The following is a 19,840-nucleotide window of genomic DNA, read 5'->3' on the forward strand; positions in this document are numbered from 1 at the left end:
GAAACCTGAGGATTGTCCTCAAACATGATAAAAAGTTGTATGTCTTGGAGACACCTGTTCCTAAAGAGGAACCTCCTAGTTATGCACCTAAGGCAGAAAGAGATGCTTATAAGAAGCATGTCGATGATGCCAATGAAACTGCTTGTCTCATGCTAGCTACCATGAACTCAGAATTGCAAAAGCAACATGAGAACATGTCAGCGTTCGATATGATCGAACACCTAAAAATGCTCTATCAAGAGCAAGCAAGGCATGAGAGGTTTGAAGTTTCAAAAGCCCTTTTTCAAGGCAAGTTAGCTGAGGGAGCCCCTGTAGGTCCCCATGTGCTCAAGATGATTGGGTATGTGGAAAACCTTGAGAGATTGGGTTTTCCCCTCGAAAAGGAACTTGCGACTGATTTGATCTTGCAATCGTTGCCAGATAGTTTCAGTCAATTTGTCCTAAATTTCAATATGATTGATATGGACAAATCGCTTCCTGAACTGCTCGCCATGTTAAGAACTGCCGAGCAGAATCTGAAGTCAAAAGGGAAATCCATTATGATGATCGGAAATAGAAAGAGACAGAACAAAAGGCCCACTAAGCAGGGTGATAAAGGGAAAGGCAAGGAAGTTGCCAAACCCAAACCCACTGTTGCTGCTTTAAAGTCTAGTAGAGGCATAGCAAAAGAAGGCACCTGCTTCCATTGCGGTAAGACCGGATATTGGAAGAGGAACTGTCCAAAGTACCTGGAAGATAAGAAGAATGGAGTAGAGACTTCAACTTCAGGTGTTTTTGTTATTGAAATTAATTTATCTACTTCTGCATCATGGGTATTAGATACTGGATGCGGTTCTCACATTTATACAATGTGCAGGGGCTGAAAAGAAGTAGAGATTTGGCAAAAGGTGAAGTTGACCTACGAGTTGGCAATGGAGTAAAGGTTGTTGCCTTAGCCGTAGGAACTTATGAATTGACTTTACCTAGTGGTTTAATAATTCAGTTAGAGAACTGTTATTTACCAGCAATTAGCAGGAATATCATTTCCGTTTCTTGTTTGGACAAGTTCGGTTTTTTCATAATAAAGAACAATTGTTGTTCAATTTATTTGAATGATATATTCTATGCTACTGCTCAAATGAACAATGGATTATATGTCCTTGATCTTGAAATGCCAGTTTATAACATTAATACTAAAAGGATGAAACCTAATGAGTTAAATCCAACTTACCTTTGGCATTGTCGATTAGGCCACATAAATGAGAAACGCATTTCCAAACTCCATAAAGATGGACTGTTGGACTCTTTTGATTATGAATCATATGAGACATGCAGATCTTGTTTAATTGGAAAGATGACAAAGTCTCCATTCACAAGAAAAGGTGAAAGAGCTAATGATCTTTTGGCCCTCATACATACTGATGTATGTGGACCACTGAACATACCAGCCAGAGGAGGTTTTCAGTACTTCATCACATTCACTGATGATTTCAGTAGATATGGTTATGTGTATTTAATGAAACACAAATCAGAGTCCTTTGAAAAGTTCAAGGAATTCAAGAATGAAGTACAAAACCAACTAGGTAAGAATATTAAAACTCTTCGATCAGATCGAGGTGGTGAGTATTTAAGCCTAGAGTTTGATGACCATCTGAAAGAGTGTGGGATCCTATCCCAACTTACTCCTCCCGGAACACCCCAAGGGAATGGTGTATCTGAGAGAAGAAATCGAACCCTGTTAGACATGGTCCGATCCATGATGAGTCACACCAATCTTCCAAATTCCTTTTGAGGACATACACTATTGACATCAGCCTACACACTTAACCGTGTTCCATCCAAAAGGTTGAAAAGACACCATATGAGATATGGAGTGGTAAGAAACCACATATGTCTTACATGAAGATTTGGGGTTGCGAAGTTTATGTGAAACGACAAATTTTAACTAAGCTTGAGCCCAAATCTGACAAATGCTTATTTGTGGGGTATCCTAAAGAAACAAGAGGATATTACTTCTACAATCCTTCTGAGGGCAAAGTGTTTGTCGCTCGAACTGGAGTTTTCCTAGAAAAGGATTTTATTTTCCAAAGGAACCAGTGGGAGGAAAGTAGAGCTTGAAGAAATTCAAGAATCACAAAGCATCGATACACATATGGAGGAATTAGAGCAGGAAACACAAGTGGTTGTGGAAGAGCAACCTGCTCAAGTAGAACAAGACCAGCGTAGGTCAGGCAGGATATGTCACCTACCTGAGATATATGGATATCTGATCAAGGTGATGTATTACTCATGGATTCATCAAAAACAAAGATGAGCCTTGTGTCTACAAGAAGGTTAGTGGGAGCATGATCGTTTTCCTGATGTTATATGTAGATGACATATTACTCATTGGAAACGATGTCCCTACCTTGCAACAAGTAAAGTCTTGGTTGGGGAAATGCTTTTCTATGAAGGACCTAGGTGAAGCATCCTATATATTAGGAATCAGAATCTATAGAGATAGATCACAAAATGCTTGGCCTAAGTCAGGGTACATAGACAAAGTGCTGAGACGCTTTAATATGGATGATTCCAATGGTTATGGGTTTTGCTTAAATGGTGGCGTTGTGAGCTTGAAAAGTTCAAAGCAAGATACATTTGCTGATTCTACAACCGAGGCCGAGTATATTGCTGCCTCAAGTGCAGTAAAGGAAGTTGTTTGGATCAGAAGTTCCTTAGTGAACTTGACATAGTTCCTAGCATAGTGGATCCCATTGCTCTCTATTATGATAACAATGGTGCTATCACACAAGCTAGGGAACTTAGATCGCACCAACGATCCAAACACATACTTAGGCGTTATCATCTCATTCGAGAGATAATGGATAGAGGAGATATGAAAATATGTAGAGTACCTACACTTGACAATATTGCTGACACACCAACAAAGCCTCTTGCGCAGCAGAAGCATGATGGCCATACTAGATCAATGGGCATAAGGGGTATGCCTGATTGGCTCTAGTGCTAGTGGGAGATTGTTGGTGTAAGCCCTAGAGGCCAATACTTTTGGTACTTGTATCGAATTATTTATTAATAATAAAAGGCATTTTCTTTATTATGGTTGATTAATAAAGTCCCTGGAATAGATAGTTCGTTTAATGTATTAAGTGTGACTTAATCATGAGAACATATTAAACATAAGGACACTATTCTTAAAGTATCTGTAGTCGAGCTTTAGTGTGAAGTGGGATAACATTAAAGCATTAAGACTATTATGTTTGTAGACTGATGATCACATCTCATGGATTATGGATAAGGAGTTATCAAGTCTTAAACATAGGTATGAATATTAGGAGTAATATTTATACCGAATTGACCCGCTATGAGAATACTATATAGAAAGTTATGCAAAGTGTCATAAGTTATTCTCATGGTGATAATAGTGTATACCACTCTTCGACCTGAAACCACTGTGGATCCTAGATGTAGAGTCGAGTGCTTTATTGATGATCCAACGTTGTCCGTAATTGGATAACCATAAAGACAGTTGATGGGTACTCCACAAAGCATGCTGAGGGACATGAGTGTCCTAGATGGAATTTGTCAATCCTGCATAACAGGATAAATGTCTATGGGCCCAATATTGAATTGGACAAGGATGACACGGTTTATACCTTATGTTCAATATAGACATAAGGGCAAAGGGGTAATTATACACATAATCATTATCACAGGAGGTTTTGTCAGATCACATGACATTTTCGTGTCTTGGGTAGCAGTGATGTGTTGCTAGATACCGCTCACTGTTTATTATGTTAAATGTGTGATTTAATATAATTGCCAACGTCGCGAAAACCTACAGGGTCACACACAAAGGACAGATTGATGAGAGATAGAGTAACTAAGGAACATCGTAAGGTACGGTGTACTTAAGTAGAATACGAAGTATGGTAAGGTACCAAATACTTAAGTGATTTTGGCATATTATGAGATATGGGCCAAAATACACTTAAGTGGGCTTTTTGGCTTGAAGCCCACACAAGTGGTTCTATAAATAGAACTCTTGTGCAGAAGCATTGTATGGGAATACAACACAACTGAAGAGTTGGAATTTCGTATCTCTCTTTCTCTCACTCAAAGCCTTCATTCATAACAGCTAGCACTGCGATTGAAGGAATCCGTTCGTGTGGACTGAGTAGAGATGTTGTCATCGTTCAACGTTCGTGATCGCTCCGTGGATTTGTATCCAAGGTTTTGATCGTTACAAGAGATCTGCACCAAAGGTTTGAATCGCCACAAGAGGTAACGATTCTATCACTGATCATGCCCATTCGTAAGGATCACTAAATGGAGAAATTTTTAAATTCCGCTGCGCCTTGGATGGCAATTCTCCTTCAGCACGCCAGTACATCATCGGAGCCCTAGCTCTGGTCATCTTCTCCGGTGGAGCTCACCGGACTGGTCCACCATAAACCACCATCAAAATAAAAAGTAAGGACATGGTTTTAAAGGAAAAATGTTCAGGAGCTCAAAACTGACCTCCATTTCATCCAATTCCAAGTATATTGAAAGATACATGGATTTGAAATTTGAGGTGCATGATCTGAGTTGCTTCGATTTGACCTCAAAGGAACTCAATCTTGTTTCCTACATTGGTAGGACTTCAACCAACCAAAAATCAAAGAGAATGATGAAGAATGGAGAGAGAATCGAAGGCTCAATGTTTTTGAAAATTCACCTTTGGGTAGCTTGAATCTAGCTTGATCTTACTTCCAATTTGCCTTGGCTCGACTCTAGAAGCTTGCAGGAAATGAAACGAATCAAAGAAAGGCTTGGATTCTTGGAGTTTCAATCTCAAAACCGAAGGAGATTTGAAACTCGATTTCAAGTGAAATCTTCAAGTTTATCCTTTAATGGAGGTTAGGGATACAATGCTTCAAAGCTTGGGCAGAAGGGGTCCTCATTCTGATCATAATGGCCACATATTAATAGGGTTATGCATTATTTTTCACACACTTGAAATTTTTTGGCAAATTTAGCAACCTTGGTGTATGGATGCATGGGCATTAATTTGGGCCCAATTCATGATGTAGTCTCACTCCAATTCATGCATAATGATTACTGAAACAATAACATGTAAGCATGCAATAGGAAATGGTTTATTGAATTCAAAACTTGCCAAAACAAACCTATGAAAGGAACCATGCGCAAGTCCCTCAATCCTTGTCCAAATTAAGTGATCTTGAACTTTTTGGAAAGGTGACATCAACGGGAACAACTTTTATGTTGAACATTTTTTTTATTTGGAGATTGGATCATGATTAATTTTAAGGTGGAAGTTTGAGAAATCAAACATAATTGAAATTTTTCTAAGTACCAAGTTAAATGACCACTTCTTCCACCTTGAATAATTTTTTTTATGAGCTCCAAATGAAACTGGTTTCTTCACCAAAGTTGTAGCTATTTCATCCCTCTTTAATTTGGTCATAAATTTGACATCATTTGGATTTGGCATAAGGGATTTATGCATTTTAGAAGTTTAGGAAAATTGATTGTTCAATGGTAATGGCCCAAAATGACCTATAATGTTTCCTCTTGGCACATGCCCTTGAGAGTTGAATTTGATATTTCTAAAAGAATAAAAGTTGGAGAGGACATCTTGATTTAACCATTAAACTTATATGGCCTTCATCTCATAAAAATTTAGCATGTTATGGTCCTTAGAAGTTGACCTGCTAACTAGGGCACAAACAAAATGACCTATAATGTTTCACCATAAAAAGTGACTTTCCAAGAAACACTAGATCTTGTTGTCAAAATGAAAGTTGTTTGGAATGTCATAAAGAGTAAATTTTCTCTTGGAATCATTTTCATATGACAAAGATTGTAGGAGATAGGGTTTATGGCCCCAGTTTCGACTAGTTGACTTTCTCTGGTCAACCACTTTGAACCAACTTGTAAACTTGAAGTTATCTTGATATTTGGGACTCATGGAGGATCATATCTGTATAAGATGATGTATAATGAAGTTTCCCTTGAAATATTTTACCAAATATTGAAGAAACCTGTTGAGGAAGTCACACAAGATACCTAGATGAATTAGGGCTTCCAAGACAAACAAGCTTCAAACTCTTGATGAATTCTTGATCAAAATGATAAATGAAGATCATGGGAATCCATATAAGATGTTTAGAACTAATTTGGACCTTTCCTTGATTGATCTCTTGCGCTAAGGGCCTAAAATCCTAGTTGTGAGCTTGATGAGGCACATGTTGACACACACACAACCAACAAAAGAAACAAAGCTACACATAGACATATTTTTGGTATTTTGGTTAGTAAACAAAAGAAATTAAAGTATGACACAATAAAATATGCTTGGTGATCTCTCCCAATGAATGAGGGGTAAGGAAGATGTCAAGGTGTGATCCCAAAGCCAATGCAAATGATGAGATAGCATGAAGGATCTTAGGGTCATAATTTGGGTCTTACAGCATGCTAGTTGTTTTATGTTGGTGTTTTTTGTGTATGCAGGGCTGGATTGTGGAACATGGTTTTAACGCAAGGCAAAAGCTTGGCAAGAACATCAAGGCAAGGCAAAACAAAGCACGACAAGAGCATTCAAGGCAAAAAGTGATGTAACTTGTTCATGAAGAAAAGTGATGATGGAATCTCATGAAATCATGCAAGAATGTTGATGCAATGCACATTAGGGTTTAGGGCATAAAGAAAATAGGTTGGTTGATTTTGGTCAACTGGTTGACCAAAAAGTCAATAGTTGACCAAACATCAACTTTTGTAAAAATTGCATTTTTTGTATTTTCTTTTGTAATGGACAATGTAAATGTTGTATGAATGAATGAGTGAACATTTATTGGATGAAAACAACCTTTTTAAATGAAAACATGTTTTACTTCAAATTGAATTTTGACTTCTATGTTTGAAATCAATCTTGCCATGAAACTTTGAATGGACTAATGAATTAAGAATGAGAATTAAGAAACTTAAGCCAAAAGATTATGACTATATGATGACACAATGAACCAACACAAATGGAATGTTAATTAAGAGCAACAAGAACCAATACACTATGAAACATGGACCAATGAATGCATTAAAGACTTAAACCAAAGGACTATGAGGCATAATGGAACAATGAAATAATGCACTAAAAGATCATGAGCCAATGCATTTATGAATCATGAATAAAGGACTTAAATGCACCATAGGCCTAGGTTCAAATGGTCTTAAATGACAAATAGAATGCACATGACAAGGATGCTTGAACAAGGCCTTGGATCAGATGAATCCCCAAGCATGTAGACATGTAGATCAAATGGTCAATATTGATGAATGATTTACATGAACAAAGAAAACATGATGCATGATATAATGATCAAGAACCAACCTCCAATGAATTAGGGTTTCAGTCAACTACAAGACCAAAAGTCAAACCAAAATGGTCCACAAATGCCAAGTGTCCATGATTAGGGTTTCAAGATGCAAACTATCTAACCAAGGACCTCAAAACAAGCACAAAGCTCCACTATCAATGTCTCCGACAAATGGCCCCAAGATTAGGGTTTCAAGATTAAGTCAAAGTTCATAAGGCAAACCACATGATCCAGTAGTAGCAAAGTCAAGAATTAGGGTTTTGGTGTACAGATGAATACCATGATGTGAACTCCATGAACCAAAGTACCAAACACAAGAAATTAGGATTTCACCCCTTGATTCCAAATGATGAGCATTACTTAAACCCTAGGGCTTCATCCTCAAGCAAACCCTAACTTTGGTTAGGTATAAATAGCCACAAACTTTAAATTTATGATGATTAGTTGAAAGTGTTAACATGAATGAATGTTGCATGTATATGAGGCATGAATGAGTGCAGATTAATCTCAAGCCAAAGGTTAGATGAAAAGTGCAAAAGGGAGGGCAAATTTTGGGGTATGACAGCTCTGAGATTAAGAAATTTATTGGGTATCAGGAAATTCATCAGTTTTCCATGCTGGTTATCAAGTGTTGTATCTATGGTGAAGACAATCGTGCTAGATCCTCCCATTAAAAGAGTGTCAGTGACAAGAGGAATTGTAATATGAATTATGGAAAACCGTATGGTGCCCCATCAATTAAAGAGAAGCATATGACTTTTGATGAGAAAAAACCAAGTGGGGGAGGAGCTCCAAATTCTGTGAGGTGTTATAAATGTGGTGAGTTTGAGCATCACATTTTTTAGTGCAAGAGTATGGCTGTGAACTCCTTCAAGTGTGGGAAGCCAGGACATCGAACTACAAATTGCAATAGTAATATTGTCACTTGATATAACTGTGGAGAGTAAGGTCACATCAGTACCAATTGTCAGAAGCCTAAGAAGAATTAGTCAGGAGGAAAGGTCTTTGCATTGTCTGGTACTGAGACTACTAGTACAAATAGGTTAATTCGAGGTATGTGTTATATTAATACTATTCCTCTAATTTCTATTATTAACACTAGTGCAACACATTCTTTCATTTATTTTGATTGTGCTAAACGGTTGGGTTTTAAATCATCTTCCATGATCGAGAGTATGATTGTTGACACGCTGGCTCTAGGTCTAGTGACTACTTCTCTAGTTTGTTTTAACTATCCATTAACTATTTATGATAATAATTTGAATGGATTTAGTTTGTCTATCACTTAATAAACTTGAAGTTATCCTTGGGATGAATTGGTTGGAGTTCAACCATGTGCATATCAACTATTACAACAAATTTGTGTCGCTCCTTGAAATCGATGAAGATGAAAGAGTGTTTATGATGGATAAGAAAGCAAATGATGGGACACGGGTGTTCGTGAAGTTGGAATCTATGAGTGCAGAAGTCAGAGAAGTGATTAATGAGCTACCAGTGGTATGTGAGTTTCCAGAAGTATTCCCAAATGATATTAGTGATTTGCCACCAGAGCGAGAGATTGAGTTTGCTATTAACTTAATACTTGATACTAATCTTGTTTCAATAGATTCATATATAACGTATGCTTCAGAGTTGAATGAGCTGAAGAGATAATTAGAAGATTTACTTGAGAAGAAATTTGTTCGACTGGATGTTTCTCCTTGGGGTGTGTCGGTATTGTTAGTAAAGAAGAAAGATAGTAGCATGAGGTTGTGTGTGGACTATCGACAACTGAACAAGGTAACAATTAAGAATAAATATCCTCTTCCGAGAATCAATGATTTGATGAATCAGTTAGTTGATGCTCGTGTTTTCAGTAAAATTAATTTGCAGTTGAGATACCATCAAATTCAAGTGAAACCAGAAGATATTTCGAAGACTGTGTTCAGAATGATATATGGTCACTATGAATATTCTGTAATGTCGTTTGGGGTGTCTAATGCGACTGGAATTTTCATGGAACATGAATAGAATTTTCCATTCGTACTTAGATCAATTTGTTGTGGTGTTTATCGATGATATCCTTAAATATTCGAAATCTAATGAAGAGCATAATGAACATCTGAAGGTGGTGCTATAGGCGTTAAAAGATAACAAGTTATATGGAAAGTTATCCAAGTGCAGATTATGGTTGGAGAAAGTGATTTTTCTCTGGCACATGATTTGTAGTGGTGGTATTGTTATTGATATGTTGAAGGTTGTTGTTGTGTTACGGTTGGAGAATCTGAAGTCTGTTATTGAGATTAGAAGTTTCCTTGGGCTAGCTAGTTATTATCGTGGGTTCATAAAAGGTTTTTCGAAGTTGGAAATTCCTTTGAATCAGTTGACTCTAAAGGGTCAAGCTTATGTGTGGGATGTTGCTTGTGAAAAGAGTTTTGTAGAGCTCAAGTAGAAATTGACGACTTCTCCAGTTTTGATTATGCCAAATCCGATTGAACCTTTTGTAGTAGATTGTGATGCTTAGAAGATGGTTCTAAGAGGTGTACTGATGCAGAACGGCCAGGTGGTTGCTTACGCTTCTAGAATATTGAGAGTTCATGAAAGGAATTTTCCTACACACGACTTAGAGTTAGCAATTGTCATCTATGTACTTAAAATTTGAAGACATTACCTTTTTGGTTCCAGATTTGAAGTGTTCAGTGATCACAAGAGTTTAAAATATATGTTCGACCATAAAGGACTCAATATGAGGTAGAGGAGATGACTCGAGCTCTTGAAAGATTATGATTTTGGTCTGAATTACCATCCGGGTAAAGCGGTAGCTGATGCGTTGAGCAGGAAGTCCTTACACATGTCGATGCTTATGGTACGAGAATTAGAGTTGATCAGGCAATTCAGAGATATGAGTTTGGTGTGTGAAGGAACTTCTAACAATGTTAAGTTGGGTATGTTGAAGTTGACTAGTGACATTCTAGAAGAAATCAGAGAAGTTTGGAAGACCGACTTATGATTGATTGACCGGTTAATGTTGATTAACCAAGGTGAGAGTGGTGACTTCAGAGTCGACAAGAACAGTGTGATCAGATTCAGAAATAGAGTTTGCGTTCCGGATGTACCAGAACTTAAAAAGAGTATTCTTGAAGAAAGACATAGGAGTGAGTTAAGTATTCATCCCAGTGCTACTAAGATGTATCAAGGCTTGAAGAAATTGTTTGGTAGCCTGGTATGAAGAAAGAGGTATCCGAGTTTGTCTATGCTTATTTGATTTGTTAGAAATCAAAGATTCAACATCAGAAGTCGTTGGGTATGATGCAACCGTTGATCATTCCGGAGTGAAAATGCGATAGTATTTCCATGGATTTTGTGACAAGTTTGCCTAAGACAACAAAGGGATGTGACTTCATTTAGGTGATTATGGATAGGATGACTAAATCGACTCATTTTATGATTAAGATCAGTTGTCCCTTACAGAAGTTGATCGAGTTGTATATTGAGAAGATTGTCAGTTTGCATGCTATTGGAGGAGAAGTTCCTTAACCGTTTCTTCTCTCAAAACAAGTTTATGGAGGTGAAAACAATAATTCTAGTCTTTTCACAAGGTGCAGCAAAAATGTTATGTGGTGTTTGAGAGAGATACAAGTCAATCTTAATGAGATGTTAAAACCATGGATTTAATGACTAGAGTCAAATAAATATTGTTTAGAAATGAGCTTCTACAACAACCAAAGTAGTTACATGACACCATACATTACAGGTGGTTAACCGATGGCCAAAAAGTAAATTTGTGCCTCTTTCACTCTAGAAAATACTCTCTCATTCTATTTCCCTCATTTTTTTTCATTTTCTCTTTTATCGAGAGAATGACAGTTAGTGATCATCAGGCCACTGTAATAGACGACCAAGCAAAAGGAAACTACGAGTCCTATAACTAAACACAAATGACGCTATGCTTGCACAAAATAAGTTTCTCACATAGACCATGGAAGATCTCTCAAAGTAATTGTCAAAGCTTTTGCACAAATTCAAAGAATTACAAGTATCTTCTTGTAAGCCTAAACAAATATATTTTTATGAGTTATGTGAAGGTGGCCACCCGAATGGATATATTTATCCTGATAAAGAAGAGCGTCAATTACATAAATAATTATAGCAATACTCCATACTAAGGAGGCACAAACAAAATCCAACGAGGAAACAATTTTCAAAGAGGCAACAATTTTGACTAAGGAAGGAGACATGGAGTTGGATGATTCAATAAACAACAGTTCCAAAGTTATAGTCAAAACCAACCACAATTTGAAAAAGAAGCTAGAAGATATTTTGAACCAATTCATCTGAGATTTTTGTTGTAAACCAAAAGCAAGTATAAGCCTCTATCAGAAAACTTGGAAATCCAAATGGGGAGAATTTTAAAGAATATCAATTACAAGCCATGAAACACATTCCAAGACAACACCTAAACAAATCCAAAGGAACACTAGAATGAAATCCTGATTGATGGTGTGATAAGTGAATCCTTCAGAGTTTAGTACAACTATTTGTGATAATCTTATTATTGTTGAATCAAATGAACATTTTGATGAATCATAAGATTATTTGATGAGAATTGGACAAAAGAAGAAAAAAAAGATTATTATAATTATTCACACATAAAGATAACTGTCCATGTTGAAGCAAATTGCAGTGCCATAATTCAAAAGAGTTTGCCCACCAAAGCAAATGATCCATGAAGTTTCACATTACCGGTCACAATTGGATTAATGGACATTGGAAAGGCTCTTGTAGATTTAGGAGCCAATATAAATTTTATGCCATTATTAAAACCATAAGTCACTTTATAAAAAACATTCAAAATAAAAATCATTTCCACCCGAGGCAAACAATTAATCCCGAAGCAATGAAACAAGTTTTGATACAACCAAAGCAGAACACGCAAGCTTGAACATTATCTTTGATTCATCTAAAATAATTTTAGTTTAATTCTCATCTCAAACTAAGTAAAGGTATGCAACACTTTCCCACTTCTCTCATTCTATTAAAATTATGGATGTAACTTGTGTGAGGTTGTTTTTAATACATGCTTAGGTTATTATTCAATAGCTTAGTGATGCCTTTTATCTTATTCAGGTTCAAAATTTAGGAATGTTTGACTTAAATCACTTAGTTTAGAGTTTAACTTTCAAAACCTTTATGCCAAGTGTTTGATAGATTGTCTCATCCATGTTAATTTCTAATTTTTAGAATTTTATCATTAAATTTAGGGATGATGGAAAGGAAAAGTGGTATACCATGCTTATAACCGTGAAAGTTTGACAAATGAAGCGAACATTTAGTGCAATAAGAACAGTTTGTGCGCCAAGATGTCACATAACATGTTCCATACATCTTGCACAACAAATTGCTTACAATCAATTATTTTTTCCAAACAACTTTAGCAGAAACTTGAACTGGACAAGTCTTGTAACAAATCTAAAGTGCATGAGAATCCAATCAGTGTAGCACTCACGCCAAGATGTCACACAATATGTGTTGAACATCTTTCTCGACAAGTTTCCTACAAAAATTAGCCAATTACTTGAAACAACAAAAATCGGTCTAAGCAGGATGATCAACGCCTAGGCCAGAATGTTATACAACATGTCAAGAAATCTCGCTCAAGAAGTTGCCAACAAAAATTATCCAATCAAAGGAACAACATGACCCTTTGGGTGGATAGGAGTGACCAGAAAGAACCAGCCTTTGAAAGGCTGCAACTCATAAAAATCCCCAAAGCTCTAGACGGTCGGCACCATAAAAATTAATCTTTTACTCCGAGTCTGAGTCGCATGGCCATGGTGACATTGAAAGAGATGAAAGAAAAGGGTCAGAGAAGGCTTCCTCTTTAAGTATTCGCACTAATAGTGGAAGACTTTCACATACACGCAACATGTTGGACGAAGTTGTAACGGATCCATTACCGGATGCTTAATAACTTCAACCTTAAAAGTAGTAAAGGGAAAGCGAAGGCCCATAACCGAGAAGGCGCATTCATAAAAAGGAATAGTGCAAACATCATACTTACTGTATATTCTATCATTCTCACTATGGATCAAGACACCCCAATTCGAAGATAGACCGACCACATTAAAAGGCTCCATAAATATTACTCTATTTAGAAAAAACATAAATGATTGAAGAATAAACATAGTCCACCCAAGGAAGATTGAGCATTCTTCTGCGATTTTTTAGCATTCTTCTGTAATTTGTTTATCCATAATGTACTAACTTTTCTAGATACAGGAAGAAGAAATGTTAGAAGAAAAGAGGATGACCACAAGCTGGGAAAATGGATCAAGGAAATACGATGATGAATCTTTAGAAATTGTACGCTAGCATGCAAAAGAAATTAGACTCCATCAAACATGTCAAATCACCCGCATACAACACTCGAGTGTTTCGGTTCCCACGGGGCACAATGGTGGAACTTCTAAAACGAGTTTGAAGTGTGGAGCATTAAAGGCGTGAATCCCTAAGAAACTGAACAGCTCCCTCTTGCTCTTCCAAAGATAAATGAGAAAGCGCTTGAAGCCGAGGCTAATACAAAAAACCTTCGCCTTGCTATGCATAGATAATGGCTTGGGGAAACTATTTTGGGCAGCCATAATGATCTTAGGCGGCCACTCTGAAGGAGTTACAATCCTTCTAGAATATTCTCAGCATACAAGAACTATCCTATTGATGAATACAAAGAATTTAAACTTTAAGAGCATCCAATAACTCTCAACGATCCATGCATGACAGATAACAAGTTTGTTATTCCCTCTCTATTATATGTAGAGAAAGCACCAATTCTGGTATAGGTTTCAAATTCAATTTCGATTCACTATTATACCTCATATAGTTACTTGAGCATTGAAGTGTTAACCTTACAGTTCAACCCCTCTGATTCCAGAACATAACAGATACCATGACCTGTTGTACGTTTCTTGTACTAGAAAGCCCATTTTCCTAATAACGTTTACCTAATTTAGACATAAACTTGCAAACTTAACGTATAACTTGTGTCAAACCTAGTATAGTACAAACCATATCATACATTAAACAACCAAAAATACTGGCATAAGGAACCTTTGACATATACTCAACTTTTGTATAAATCTTTGAACACTTATCTAATAAGATATTAATGTGATTCTCCAAGGGATTACTCATAACCTTTGAATTACTCACGTCAAATTTTTCTAACACCTTCTCAACATAGCTTTTATAAGAGAGCTATAAATTTATAGCACTTTATTCCCTATGAATTTTTATTTCAAGAGTTTTCTTACCAACACTTAAATTGTTTGTGTCAAACGTTTTTCCCAACAAGATTTTCGATTCATGTACATCATGTAAATAATTAGAAACTGTCAAAATATCATCCATATACAATAAGAGAAAAATAAATGAACCATCATCAAGGCTTTTAACATTCACACAATAGTCATACTCACATATATAGTAGCCAATCTAAACCTATATAAATCAAAGTGTTTGTACCACTATCTTGGTGACTGCTTTAACCATACAAAGATCTCTTTAACTTACAAACTAGTCTTCCTTGCCCAATATCACTATAACTCTATAGAAGTTCCATGTAAATTTTATGATCTAGATTATTGTGAAGAAATGTCATCTTCACATCCATCTTCTCTAAATGCATGTCTTAGCTAGCTACCAAATCTAACACTACCTTGATATAAGTATTCTTGATAAACAAAGAGAAAATCCTGTCATAGTCAACCCATTCCTGTTGTGAGTACCCCTTTGATATAAGACGAGTCTTGAATCTTTCCCCTTCATTTTTATTACAGATAGGTTTTATGTTGTATACACATTTGATAATGATATCCCTTTTCCCTTAAGAAGCAAAATAATCTCTCATGTAAGATTTTTATTCAAGGACTTCCTCTCTTCCACCATAGTACTCGTTCACTTATCTTTTTCTTGTCTAGATAGCCTCTCAAAAAATGGATAGATCTCCAAAATTATTAAGTGCTTAAGTTGCCAATTCTTCATACTTATATCTTTTTGATGACTTGATTTGACATAGATCACATACAAGAGAATAATCATATGCTTCACCAGAATCTTTAGGCCCCTGATGAATTTCAATATCAGATTATGGTTTGACTTATGGCTTAAGTATTACCTTCAGGTTACTCAATGGTAATGAATCAATATCCACTTTAATCACATCATAATTAGCAATTTCCCCTTTAGATGATGACACATTTGCTGAAGATGACTGCTTCAAGACGAACTACTCATCAACAACAACATATATGTTGCTAAGCATCTTCTTTCAAGTTGGATCCCACAACTTGAACTCATTCATACCTTTTATGTATCCACCAAAGGCACATTTCTTATACTTTTGATCAAGTTTAGATCAATCTTTATTGGATATATGCACATATGTTGGACATCCTAAGACCCTTAAATTGTCAAGATCAATGGGATTACCTATTCACACCTCTTCTGCGACATTTCCATCCAAAAAAGCTACTGGTGACATATTGATGAGATAGAACGCCATTAATAACGTATACCCATAAACCCTTAAAGAGTCAAATATTCAACTAGAGATACATTGTCCTTTCTGTTAGAGTGGTGTTCATTCTTTCTACCACACTATTCTATCATGGTGTCTTTCAAAAGTAAATATTCATGTGAATACCATGTTAGGCACAAAACTTCTAAAATTTTGTATTAATATGCTATATTCCATTATTTAGAAATAAATACATGATTTTTCTGTGTTTGATTCTCCATATTTGCCTTCCATACCTAAATTTTGTAAAGACCTCAAATTTTTGCTTTAAAAAATATATCCAAACCTTGCAATAAAAATCATCAGTGAAAGTCTCAAAATACCAAAACTATCCTTAGAGGCCTTTTTGATAATCCCCCACACATCAAAATGCAAATACTATATCATTCCCTACATTTTGTGACTTAGTCTTAATCCAAACATAACATTGTTTCGCAAGTATACAATATTTACATTAATCCATCTTGCAGCTAGAGACACTCTTTAGTATCGAGGAAAATGTTTTTTCTCAATTATGAAATATATATGAAATTATTCAATATTTGTATGCCACCATTATGCATAAAAATTTAATATTTCTCAATCTAGTGATATTTTGTCATCACCTAAATAAAATGAAAAACGAAAGTGTATGACCTAAGTGTGGTGAACCGCTCATGATATGGCATAGTGTGGTAAGAATATTTAGAGTCAAAAATTCACATTTTTTTGTACACTTGATAGATGAAACCCAAAGTATTTCTCATTTACTCCAAAAGTCGTCAGGTTTGGACCATGTTCCGATAAATTCTTAAAATATATTAAAATTAATTAAATGACATAAAGTATTATTATGTGAAATTATTTTATATTGTTAGTGTAGGGGTATTATACTCGTTTTTCTTTACTAAATATATTTAATATATTTTTTATCAATACTACACTATTCATTTTTCTTTAATTTTTATATTATACTTTGTATATATATTATGATAATAATACTTGTTTTATTTTATGTACATCAGTCACAGGGCGTAATTGTATATATAAAATATTAAACAGGTTGTTTCAGTTATATAGTGCAAATAAAAAAATTATTTAACTTCTTACAAAAATCACCTATAAAACTTTAGAAAACATGATACCAACAGAAAACCAAAAATAACCCCATTCTTCGTTTGACATATTATGATATTTTGTAAATAAGTTGCTTTATTTCATATTTATACAACTTAATTAATTCTATTTATATATGTAACACATATTTCTATATTCAATAATAAATCATTTAATAATATATATTTTTTGTATTAATTTTAATTTATCTTTAATACACTGGACACATATTTTATTTTTGATTAAATCATTTAATTTTTTTTTTAAATGTGCTATTCATACAAGGGGCAATATTATCTTTTTAATAATTTTTATTTAACTTCAATTTCGTCATTTTTTTCCTTTCAAAAAGTGAGTTACTTTTAGTTTAACATACAATTAATAAACTGAATAAATATTTAAATTTAAATTTAATTTTTTACAAACTAAAATTGAAAATACTTATAATAAACTAATTATAGTTTATGATAAAAATATTCTACCAAAAAGTGTATGCACAAAGTAATTAATTAAAATGTTGGTTTTGTAATAACGTCAATTTAAAAATTATAATAATTGTATTACACTAACTATATATTTTTTATAATTTTTTTCACGTAATTTAAAAAGTCTTTACAATGACAAATGTTTTCAATATTTTTATTCTATTTCATAAATAATTAAAAAGATAATATTTATAATAAAAAAATACAAGACATAGATTTGTCACTCATACACAAAAATATTAGAAAAATGTTAGTGATTCATACATTATAAAATATTTAAAAAATATTCATCATGGATAAATATAAAAATACAGATAAAAAATTATCATTGATTAATATAAAAAACACAGGACACAAGCTTTTCAATTATTAATAAATATAATAACAAAATACAAAACACATACATGTCACTGATAGATAAGAAATGGGAGAAATATGAAAAATAGAACACACATAATAAATACTTAAACATATATTTTATCCATAAATTTAATTTACTTTAAATTTATAAAATATAATCTTCACAATTTAATGCAAGTAATCATTTAAGTTAAATGTGTACTAGAACTGTATTCTATAAAAACAATTTTTTATTATTTTAATTATTTAATTTTACAAATTAAACTTTATATTAAAATATTTAATTAATTATTATATTCTTTCTTTCCTATTTATTAAAACTTAATAATATAATAATTTATAACAAATCCCGGATTAAATAGTTATAAAGAAACTATTTTATGGTAAATATTTAAATTGAAGAACTAAATGAGTACAACATTTGGTCTACTACTTTTATAAATATAGTTTCTCATTCCGCCACCAGCGCGCACGTGCGATTGTAATAATTATCACATACACACACTTTATCTCATCATCTCTGTAAAAGGAAAGAAAAAGTCAAAATCTATTAATATTGAGAGAAACCAAAAAGATACTACAAACTTTTCACTATCTAAAGTTTTCAGTTCCTCATATCACATCTACAAATAACGCGATCCGTTATTTTCCCTCCTTTTTCCCCTACTCATAACGGAATTTCATACCCTCTAAATTCCTAGGCCCCACCTTTTCAACTAAATTACCCTTTCACCCTCCTTCATTTTAACACTTCTTCGTTAGCGTAATGTTTTCATGAAAGCTTAATTGGACTGATAGGAAGGGTGAAATGGTAGTTTCGGACGTGGAGGTGTTTATAAATGGGTTCCCGCTACGGAGCTTGTTCTTCAATTTCATTACTCAACCGAAATAGTTTTCTTCTCCTAATTTTCTCTTCTGTTTTTCAAAAATGGAAGATCAACTGAACAGAGAACTCGACCTTCTACCATCGCCACGCACCGATTCATCTCTTCTCCGACTCCGATCATCCTCGTCGTCAAAATCCGAACGCGGCGGTCCGTCACTCGACCTACAGCTCTCAATCAGCGTCGGTCCACCGTCCATGCTGATGTGCGAAGGAGTGGAAGCACTGAAGTGGGAAGCCGCGGAGCAAATCCGGCTAGCGGCGATGGAAAAGGCGTACGCCGAGAGAGTAAGGGAACTGACACGGCGGGAGATGGAAATGGCGCAGTCAGAGTTCGCACGTGCGAGACAAATGTGGGAGCGTGCCAGAGAAGAAGTTGAAAAAGCCGAAAGGATCAAAGAAAGAGCAACGAGACAGGTTGATTCCGCGTGCATGGAGATCACGTGTCATTCCTGTAGGCAAAGATTCAGACCTGCTTCAGCTTGAACTCCATTTTCATAGCTTCGTTCAACTTCAACCTTCCTTTCCCTCTTTCGATTCTCTTAACACATCTTTGTTTAGAAAACAATAACTCGATCAATATTTTAATTAATTAACACGTTTTCCCTTAAACCATGGTTTGTGTGAGATTAGTTAATTAATCATGCGATTGAGTTAGTTAATCATAATTTATAAGTACCGTGTTGTATATGTAAACGTTTTATTTAATTTGGTCCATTATGTGCTTTCCTACTTTGATGTTATGTTTGTGAGTCTATATTTTATATTTCTCATTCTGGTTAATGCATTATTATGAATAGATCAAACCATCAAAAGTTGAAGATAACTATTACACCGTTAAAATATCAGTTGTATCATCCATAACTGCGATAACTTTCATATGCATAGACCGTTTTAGCCTATGCATCTGAAATATGCGCAGTTGTGGATGATCCATTATCCAGAAGAGTGTAGTATTGTAGAAGACAAGAGAGACTGATGATGAATAATTCAAGGGGATGTGGACGATAAACAAACATATACGTAGTGAAAAGTTGGGGAAACCGATGACGATAGAACAAATGAAAAAGAACAAAAAGTATAGTAATAGCAGAACCAATCCACATATGTT

The 19,840-nt window shown here is 34.8% G+C and overlaps 1 protein-coding gene across 1 annotated transcript; it reads left to right on the forward strand.

Moving 5' to 3' along the window:
* Positions 1-18,670: 18,670 nt before the first annotated feature.
* On the forward strand, positions 18,671-19,472 carry LOC127074071 (protein indeterminate-domain 16). The gene has a single exon (XM_051015345.1). The coding sequence runs from the start codon at positions 18,775-18,777 to the stop codon at positions 19,213-19,215; it is 441 nt and encodes a 146-aa protein (XP_050871302.1). The 5' UTR covers positions 18,671-18,774; the 3' UTR covers positions 19,216-19,472.
* Positions 19,473-19,840: the final 368 nt, after the last annotated feature.

The sequence above is a fragment of the Lathyrus oleraceus genome, chromosome 4, assembly GCF_024323335.1.
Source record: "Lathyrus oleraceus cultivar Zhongwan6 chromosome 4, CAAS_Psat_ZW6_1.0, whole genome shotgun sequence".
Classification (NCBI taxonomy): Eukaryota; Viridiplantae; Streptophyta; class Magnoliopsida; order Fabales; family Fabaceae; genus Lathyrus; species Lathyrus oleraceus.

Excerpts from the sequence above, each read along its gene's own strand:
- LOC127074071 (XM_051015345.1), top strand. The coding sequence starts at position 18,775 with ATGGAAGATCAACTGAACAGAGAACTCGACCTTCTACCATCGCCACGC.